At 39.3% G+C, this 9,926-nt stretch overlaps 1 protein-coding gene and 2 non-coding genes across 3 annotated transcripts in view; 1 reads left to right on the forward strand and 2 right to left on the reverse strand.

Moving 5' to 3' along the window:
* Myo5b (myosin VB) overlaps positions 1-2,078 on the forward strand; it is a 194,017-nt gene extending 191,939 nt beyond the window's left edge. Inside the window, exon 40 of the mRNA XM_077105607.1 lies at positions 1,534-2,078. Within this exon, the coding sequence (XP_076961722.1) occupies positions 1,534-1,686 (153 nt within the window). The 3' untranslated portion in view covers positions 1,687-2,078. The remainder of the gene's footprint in view (positions 1-1,533) is intronic.
* Positions 2,079-9,298: 7,220 nt separating this feature from the next.
* LOC143383065 (small Cajal body-specific RNA 18) lies at positions 9,299-9,381 on the reverse strand. Its single transcript, XR_013089108.1, has one exon.
* An 85-nt stretch (positions 9,382-9,466) lies between these two features.
* On the reverse strand, positions 9,467-9,610 carry LOC143383070 (small Cajal body-specific RNA 17). The gene has a single exon (XR_013089112.2).
* Positions 9,611-9,926: the final 316 nt, after the last annotated feature.

Genomic DNA, 9,926 nt, shown 5'->3' on the forward strand with positions numbered 1-9,926 from the left:
GATCTTATTTTGAGGATACCTTCTGACAAGTTATTTCCCTTGCTGTCAAGATTCCTTGTCTTTGGGTTTTGACAATTTGTAATATTTCTCACTATATATCTCTTTGAGTTTATTCAAGGTGGGATTCAAGTTTCTTGAATGTGGCATAAATATGTCTTTCATCAGATTCAGGTTGTTTTGGGGCATTATTCAAATATTTTTCTGCCCTCTTCTCTTTCCTGGGACTTCTAAAATATGCATGCTGGTATATTGGTACCTGGTTGCTCAGGTTCTATTCATTTTAACTCATTTTTTTTTTCTTCCTCTTAGACTGGATTGTTTCAGGTGTCTATCTTCAAGTTTATTGACCCTTTCTTCAGCCTATTTAAGTCCACTGTTGAACGCTTCAGTGAATTTTTCATTTCAATTATTTTCTTAAAATGTCTGGCTTCAAATAGGAGGAAAAGCAAAGAGGATCTGACCTTTTAAATACTCCATTTGATACTGCTAGGTCATTGATAGCAAAAATGATAGTGATTTTAGCCACTGCTGAACTGGGCCAGGTGTGGTGGCGCACACCTGTAATCCCAGCAGCTCAGGAGGCTGAGGCAGGAGGATTGCTAGTTCAAAGCCAGACTCAGCAACTTAGCAAGGCCCTACGCAACTGTGAGACTCTGTCTCAAATTTTTACAAGGGCTGGCAATGTGGCTCGGTGGTTAAGCACCCCTGGGTTCAATCCCAAGTACCAAAAGAAGTGGGGTATGGGAGGAAGGCCTTAAACCAAGGCAGGCTTCTGTCTGGGATGCCCCCAGACCAACCAAAGTGTACACAATCTCAAATTTTTGGAGGACAAGGTCCCATTGCTTTTCCTGGAACCAAGCTGCTCTAGAAATGCAGTTGTCTGTCCCCACAGCTGCTCTGGGGCTGAGGAATGGGGCATGGTAGCCAGTTCCACACGCTGCTCACAAGCAAAGATCAGCTTCTCCTTCAGTCAGACCCTCTCCCAGTTAAAATAAGTGTCCAGACAGGTTCCAGAGTTCTGAAATAGCTGATAACAACCACTCCTTCCAACTGCATAGTTGCCCTAGTGGAGGGACCAAACCCTAGACTTCCTCTTCTGCCAATTTATGTCCTGTTGTTCTTCCCTGTTCCAGGAAACTGGAAGAGAAAGGTTCATAAATTTGCCCAGGGTGGTACAAGTGCTCAAGCTGTCTGCTTCTAGAACCTATGCCTGCAACCACTTTACTCCATTGCCTCTGTACATGATTTGTACCTGAGATCTATCTTTACCTGCTCCTCTTAGATGGAATTTTTTTCTTTTAATTAAGCTTTCTCCCTTCTACAGAATTGTCTGATTGACAGGCTTAAACCAGAGCTTCTCCCTGCACCACTCAATATCTTGGGTACAGGGAGACCGCATTCTCCTGGTCCTGACAGCTTTATTAATAAGTGCAGAAATATTCCCATGCTATATACCAGCTCACTTTTGTGAATCCACTTAAATTGACTATTTCAAATGTAGTAAGTTTTTATGTGGCCTGTTCTTCCCTGTAGGCACAATTACAAGAGCGGAATGACCCTCAGCAACTGTTGTTAGACTCCAAACACATGTTTCCTGTTTTGTTTCCATTTAATCCATCTTCCTTGACGATGGACTCAATCCACATCCCCGCGTGTCTCAGCCTCGAGTTCCTCAATGAAGTCTGAAGATGTGCGTTTCCCACATCAACTTGCTTCCCAGTGAGAGCAAGAAGGAAACATGTGCAGTGAAGTGACCCTGCGCATCTGTGGAATCTGGTAAAAATGGATCAAATCAGTGATGGAGAGCCTGTGGAAAGTGCGAACTAAGGCACATCTCTCATTATTTTGGGTACATACTGCTCAGAATAAAAACACCTGAAATAAGAAAGTTTTTTTTTTAAAGGTTTGATTTCAGTCTTAAAAAAAAAAACACACACAATAATCTACAACCACCAAACAGTCCCTGTGGCCATCTAAAAGGTACCTGTTCTATAAAGTGGAAGTGACCCAGCTCTGATCTTTGTTAACTGAAGAATGTCTAAATTAAGATATTAAAAATATATAACAAATTTCCTGCAGAGTACTTACCCTTATTTGTAACCCTGAAAATGGCATCTACTGGCATCCTGAGGTTGACAAGCCACAGGAGTGGGTGAGCTTGTGGCGAGATGTTTTGAAAACAAAAATAATGGGCCTGGGCCTCTGAGAAGCTGTGAATCAGACAGTGGTACAAGTGACCTCCAGATAAAGTATTTTGCATATTAGTTTCTGAAGCAAAATTAATAGACCCAGTCTCTAATATGCTCAGGGCCTTTGGGTAGTCCTGGGTTTTTAAAGAGTTAGGCTGAAAATGCTACTGTCCCAGGTATCAAATGTGAGAAAGATGGAAAAATATTAAGATGCTAGTCTGCACTCGCCAACAAAACTTCCACCACAAAAAATGTATATAAGCTAACTATTAGAGAATAACAATCCTTGCTTTATTAACAGATGTAAAACGTCAGTGTGAAAACTTAATCTCATAATGCCATAAACCTCCAATAAGAACATCATATAATTTGCTACTAATCCCAGACACCCAAAAAAGGAAGAAAAATAGACTGCAGTTTGAGAACTCTGAGAACTTTAAGAAATAATATACGATCATTAAGTTATTTTCCAAAGACTTGTGGTTTTTGTTTTGTTGGGATTTGGGGTTGCTTTGGTTTTGTTTTTTGAAAGAATAACATGGCTTAAGCCAACTTCTTAAGGTTATTTTCAACATTTTTCATATTTACCACATAAAAATCATTGTAAATATCTCTGCTGTGAAATAAAGTTTTAGCAAGAGTATTCAGTAATATCACATAATAGATTTAAAGTCCGCTGTTAGGATTTTTTGTTTTGTTTTTGAGGGTTTGGGGTTCTTTGGGACTCTCCAAAAGATTTCTCTACATGTTGGAAGTAGAACACCCTCCACCCCATCTTGTATTCAGCCGCCCAACTTAGAAGGCTCTTGGGAGCACAGCACACCCTCAGCACAAAACGGCCCTCTGTCCTGTGCTGGTGGAACTCTGTGTCCTGTCTTCCTCCTCATCTGGGGCAAGAACAAGGCACAGGGTCTGGTGAAAGCTGCTGACAGTTGTGTTCAAAGGCACTGTCATCGGTCAGCATCTTCGCCTCTGTCCACATTAAACATCCTGGGGCCCCTTAGATATCTGCAGGTGGTGCCTTCCCTCCTTAGTTTGAGTTTCATAGTCACTGACATCCCTGGGACAAACCTTTCAACCCACAGGCTGACTTTGGAAAACCAATCTAAAGCAACTGGGATTGTGGCTACCTCTGCTTTAAAGTCTTTTGTGAAATGATATGCTTTCTAATGCACTTTAGCTTGAAATTGTCTCATGTAAAGACTGTCCCTGACCTTCAAGATAACCAGAAATGCCTTGATATTAGCAATACACAATTTTAACAAGCAGTGATTCCACAAATACAACGGCTTACTGTCCTTACACCACTATCCCTCCACTCTCTGGGTTGCTACTCTGCTGTCACTGGTTCATCACTAGAGGCCAAGGGCTCACTGAATAAAAGTGTGGCGGTTAGAATACATGGGGTAGAGGGAAGTTTATGAATTGTCCTCTTGGCCTCTTCCAAAAGACAAGGGCATTCGGTTGGAATTCTAATTTACAGATGACTGACAAATAGTGTTGATTGCATAATGTTTAGATCTGCCCAATTTAACATCATACTTGGAGGCTGAAAGAAGCATCTTTAGGTGAACTTGAACCTTTTGTTGGCTTTTTATCCCCAAGTGTAAAGTCAATACACCTCAAACACTTCCCAACTTCATGAAATTGGATGACTTAATTTAAATAATTCAACTTGAAGGTTTAAATTCACCAAATATCTCTGCTTTCCATTGTTTAAAATTTGACAACTTTTCTCCGTGCCTTTAACAGTTACTGAGATAACTGATTTATCAATTGTTTCTCTGAAATAAGTGTTGCAGTGGAAAGAATTTCAAAGTTCAGTGTAACAACATAGTGGACTTTTCTCTTTTGAAACAGAAGCATTTTAAAGGTTACTGAAGAATCAAATATTTATAGCAAACAACTTGTGTTGTAAGTATTACATGGGACCTGTTTACCTATAATAACGGGTGTATTTACCCATGAATTAATCGTTGCTGATGCTGACAAGCACAGTTCTCCATGCATTCTCCTTGTGTTATCAGAGTCATGGTACCCATAGGCTCACCTGGGAAGCAGATTAGACCCAAAGGTAGACTTTCCCCCACTTTCCATGGAGCATGCTGTTAGGGGTTATTTCCCTTGATTCTTCCTAGTAATAAATTTTAAGGCTTTTGTTTAAAAAAAAAAAAAAAAAAAAAAAGCCATGAGCTTGGAAAATTTAGAACGAAATTCTACCATCAGGGCTGGGGTTGTGGCTCAGTGATAGTTCTCCCCTAGCACACATGAGGGTTCACACCTCAGCACCATATTAAATAAAGATAGTGTGTCCACCTACAACTAAAAAATTTTAAAAATATTAGCCTTAATGAAGGCACTAAGATTGTAGTAACAAGTTAGAACCCATTTACTTTGCATTGTCTTCAGACTGTTGCCCTAATCCTAAGGCAGTGAGAGTGTGTCCTAAATTGAAGCATTTGTACAATGCCTACGTGACTACATGGTTACTGAAATGTGACCACATGGGGCAGGACCCTTCCATTTTTCTCACAGAATATTTGCAGTCAGTCTCTAAAATTAATTTGCATGAGCCAAATAACCAGAATTTACTTTTTGTATACATTGGTGCCATAATTAGAACATTAGGGAATATAGAAAATTAGAAGTGAATGCCAATGACTAATACGGGAATGGGTTTTTCTCAAAAAGGTCATTAGATACTAATTGTTTTTCCTTAAAAAATTCTAATTAAAGGGAATCAGATGAAATTAAGCTACTTTCTAAAATGACACAATACAATCCAGATTTGGATCTAACATTTTGCCATCCATTGATGTTTAGATGAAGGGCTTCCTCTGAAGGAGTCCACACCATATTCAGGGGTAAATATATCATTATAGAAGAAATGCTACTGATAATATTTTTCCATTTTGGACAAATATGTAAATTACACTTTTGTTTATAGAAAAAATGCTTGTAATAGTCACTGTTAATAATCAGCTGTGGATAAAATTTGTGGAAATAAATACTTTTGAATAAAAATGGTGTGCCAATATGAACAAAATTTAAAACAGCTACACATTGGCTAAAAAGTGTTTAATGTTAAACTTCATTCTGGGGCCTATACACAAACATGTATCAGTATCATTTAAACCAGGGGTTAGCACACAGTGGTCCAAAAGTCAGGGGTGTTGGAGAATTTTCCCTCTAACATAACAGGGCTTACTGAGAAGCTACTTTAAAGCTATAAAATTCAAGGCAGTTTGGGAGTGGGAAGACTTAGCAGATCAATGAAACAGAATAAAGAGCCTGGAGATAGAACTGATTACATGTGTAACACAACATGTGGTAGAGATTAAAAATGAGAAAATGTTTACAAAATATTGAAGAATTTGTAAGTGAAAAATTAACAAAATGGGGGAAATCATCTGGATGGGTAAAGACTCCATACCACCAACATGTTACTAATTATCCCCTGAATCTCGGTGTCTAGCTCAGTGGTTGTGTGCTCAGCACCACAAGACCCTGGGTTTTATCATGGGGATGGGGTGGTAATACCCACAATGTACTGTTTACTGAAAAGTTGCCTCTGAACCCAACTTCCAATTCAAGGATGGATTCCCCTTCCTTTCTGGTGTCTGACCAGATAGTTGCACTTCAGGAAAGACTTCACCTCAGACTTGTCTAGGCCTGTCTTTAACACCTCATCAGGAAAGCTATAAAGAGAAATTTCACATCCAGGAACTGGTCTGATGCTGGAATTAGGCCATGTTGTTCTTTTGCACATAAACAATTTTACAAAGTACCAATATCAGATGTTTTTGATTCTGATCAGGTGAGACAAAACCAGAATTTTTGTGTAAGTACAAAAACAAGATTGCTGTATGTAAACCATGCAACACCAAGATACCAAATATCCCCTCATCAGCTACTCTGAGGAACTGCAACTTTACCAGGTGTGGCTTTTGCCTAACTCTAATCTTCCCTCCACCCTAGTTCTAGAGATCAAATCCAGGACATTGAACTGATGTAGAAAAATTGGCCAGTGTAATAGAATAGAGGTCCCAACCACAAAGACATCCAAAAATCTCTTCTCTGGTTGATTTTGTAGTAGGGGGGATCTTATTTCTAAATAAGGTTATAGTCACATAAGAATATTTCTCCCAACAGATAGACTGCACGTACAATAGTGGTCCCACAAGATTATATCACCCAGTCATGGCCATCTTAGTTTGTGTAAATACACTGTGTTGTTCACACAATAATGAAGATTCAGGCCGTGTCCCCATTAATAAGTGAAGCATTACTGTATGTCAAGATGCCCCCTACTTATTGACAGCACCCAATCTAGAGGGAACTACTGCTTCTTTGGACCCTCCTCAAATCACCTAGCTAAAGGTCAAATCCTAACACCCTGTTACTGAGACACTACCCCACCACTTCCCTAAGCCATATTCCTGGTGTGCTGCCTACCATGTTGCAATGGGCATTAAACCCAACTTATTCAACAATAGGTTTGTTTCTGGAGGTGTTTGGCTTGAGGGAATCAACGGTGTTGTCTTCTTCCACCAACATTACTATTTTACAGAGTAAATTTAGGCCCAAGGAGATATCAGGATTTGTTGTAAAGTTATATTGTTAAATAAAATTCTAACTAAGGCTCTTTACCTATATAGACACTGAAAATAACTTTCAAACAAACAGAAGAGAATATCAAGTATCTTTCAGCACAAGTCTGAGACAGTCTCAAGGCCACTGGAACTTACCAAGATATAGGGCAAACTTAAAAATGAGGGAATTCAGCAATTCAATGTTTATATTATTTTCTGTCTACATTTCTTCTCCTTTACCTTGTTTGCAAATTGAACTTTTTGAAGAGCGGTCATTTGTCGAAAGGACAAAACCCACATTCAATGGATAAAGAAAATGTGGTATATATACACAGCCATAAAGAATGAAATCATCTTCTCTCTCTACCCCATAAATAAATTTAAAAAAATTTTTAAAAAAGAATGAAATCATGTCATTTGCCAGAAAATGGATGGAATAAGACTATCATGCTAAGTTAAATAAGCCAATCCCCAAAAATCCAAAGGCCAAATGGTCTTTCTGATATGAAGATGCTAATACACAAAAAGCAATAGCTGGGGTGGGTGAGGGTGGGATAGAAGTTCATTGGATTAGAAAAAGGGGGATGAAGGGAAGCAAGGGAGTGGGAATAGGAGAAACAGTAGAATGGATCAAACATAACTTTCCTATGTGCATATATGAATACACAGCCAGTGCAATTCCACATCACATACAACCACAAGAATGGGAAGTTATACTCCATGTATCTATAGTATGTCAGAGTATACTCTACTGTCATGTATATCTAAAAAGAACAAAAAAAACATAAGCTAATGTTTGCCTTTTAATGAACAAGAATTGAAGACCTCATCATAGCAATTAAATCAGCAGTGAGCATGTACATAATTTTCACAATGTCACTCTTTCACATTCAGATGCTCATTTTAAAAAATTGTCCTCACTCACTTCATCAACTTTCCAGTTTCCATTACCGAAACTTCTAAAACCATTGCTGCTTAAGCAGCCATATACCTTGAGTATTATAGGTAGACAGAAATACAGAAAGAAATACTATGCATTTTTAAAAACACTAAAGCTAAATTTGTAAGAGTAGAACAATAATTTTACATTTCATGACAAGTTTCACCTTTAGACCAAAAAGTTACAGCTAATTTTTACATACACAGTGTTGTATAGACTGCACCTACCTAAAGTTATGTAAACATGAAAAGAACTAAATACATTACAGAATAACTCATTTCAAATCATTCTATAGCTTACTTGAAGGGCATATTTCCTCCCAGCTTTTATTTTGAAGTAAAAATCTACAGAAAACTTATAAAAATGGAACAATTAACACATACTCTCCATTAGATTCCCCAATCAATAATTTTGCATACTTGCATTCTTTTTTTTACTAGTTTCCTTATATACATTTTTTAGTCTTTTGAGAATGAGTTGCAGATATTAAATTCTTCACTTCTAAATATTTGTTTATCTGCTAAAAACAAAAGACAGTCTCCTGCATTTTAACAAAATTATCATAATCATAATTTTCATAATCAGGAAATTTAAAGTCAGTACTGCTATCTCTGGATGATTTATATTTGTTTTCCTAATTGTCTTCATCCCATCCTTTAGAGCTTTTAAAGCCAGATCCCAATTAATATCACACATTAAATTGTCACATTTCTAGTCTCCTTTAATCAAATGCCATTTCCACTCTTTTCTGTTTTTCACCACTTTGACATTTTTGAAGAATTCAGGTCAGTTGTTTTGCAGAATGTCCCCCAATTTGGATTTGTCTTATGACGAGATTCAGGCCATGGGGGAAGGGGGTCTTACATAAGGGTGGTATGTTCTCTATTTAGCAAGAGGATGTCAGTTTGCCCATTATTGGTGATGCCAAGCTTATCATTTGGTTAAAGTGATATCCACAAAATTTCCACATTGTGACAGCTCCTCTTCTGAAAGGAATTGTGTGAATATCCTTACATAAGTTGATATATGTTAACCTTTAATGTTTTTAGGATCTACTCATTAGTAACATTTGTAGTCAGAGAAAACAGTACAATTTGTAAGTACCTGCTGATGGTGATTTGCAGAATGAATGGGAAATTGTGGTATTTATCCTTTCCTAAATATGTGGAAGGCAAACTGAATAAAGGAATGTGTACCAGAATGTATCTTTTGTGAATATATAACTTGTAATTCGTAAGTATGAATGTAAAGAAATTTTGTCTTTGAAATAAATACCCAACTCTAAAGTGCAGGTAAGTGTTCCTGAGGGGAAGTATAGTAGTGTACTTAAAAAAAAAAAAAAAAAAAAAAAAAAAAGCTGGCTTGATGACCTTTTCAGTTTTCTGTATGTTGGAAAGTTTTCATCATTAAAAAAAATGGATTAAAAAAACAAAGAGCCAATAAGAGGGCCACCAAAACGTTTGAAGCACGATTCTAGGGCAAGCAATCGCTGACGACCTGTGGCCACGCAATCCAACCAAGCCCAGGCTCTAAGGCGCTCACAGCCTTTCCTCTGCCAAGGCCACCTCCTGCTCGCCCGGCCTCAGTCTGTTCTCAGAACACACTCCATCACCTGGTTCCCAGAACTCAGATTGCGCAGTGGTCTTGTCATCATCGGCCAGGGCTCACAGTTACAGCGGCAGAGGCCTCCCTAAACCTCCCTCCAGCCTAGCCTCGCCCGCGGTCCCTCATCCTTCATTTCCCTGCGCCGGGTCCCCTGGCCCCTATTCACCAGCCACGTTTTCATAATCCTCTCAGGCTCTAGGCAAGCAGCGCTGCCCGTAATTGAGCCTGATCATATAAGGAAAATACTGAGGGCTCAGCCCGGGGCCGCATCGGAGACCCAGGGGCGCCCCGCCCCACTACACTCACTAAACTCACTTTCCCAAATTCCCAGCGCTACTTCTGCTAGCCCCAACCCAACCCTGCGAGGGGCTCAGCCACCTAGGCCTCTGCCCCGCGGTCTGCGCAGGCGCAGATCCAACCAATCCCGCTGCGCCGCCGGAAGCCCCGCCCACCGAGCTTCCGGCCCTGCCCCCCAGCACTCCGTAGGCCTGGTTGAGGGCATTACGCAATTTGGCACCTGTGGTGTTTTTTTTTCTGAAGTATTTGCTAGCGGGTATCCAGGGAACACGGGGTTGTGGGCCAAGGACAGGATGAATGAGA

The sequence above is a fragment of the Callospermophilus lateralis genome, chromosome 17 (assembly GCF_048772815.1).
Source record: "Callospermophilus lateralis isolate mCalLat2 chromosome 17, mCalLat2.hap1, whole genome shotgun sequence".
Taxonomy (NCBI): domain Eukaryota; kingdom Metazoa; phylum Chordata; class Mammalia; order Rodentia; family Sciuridae; genus Callospermophilus; species Callospermophilus lateralis.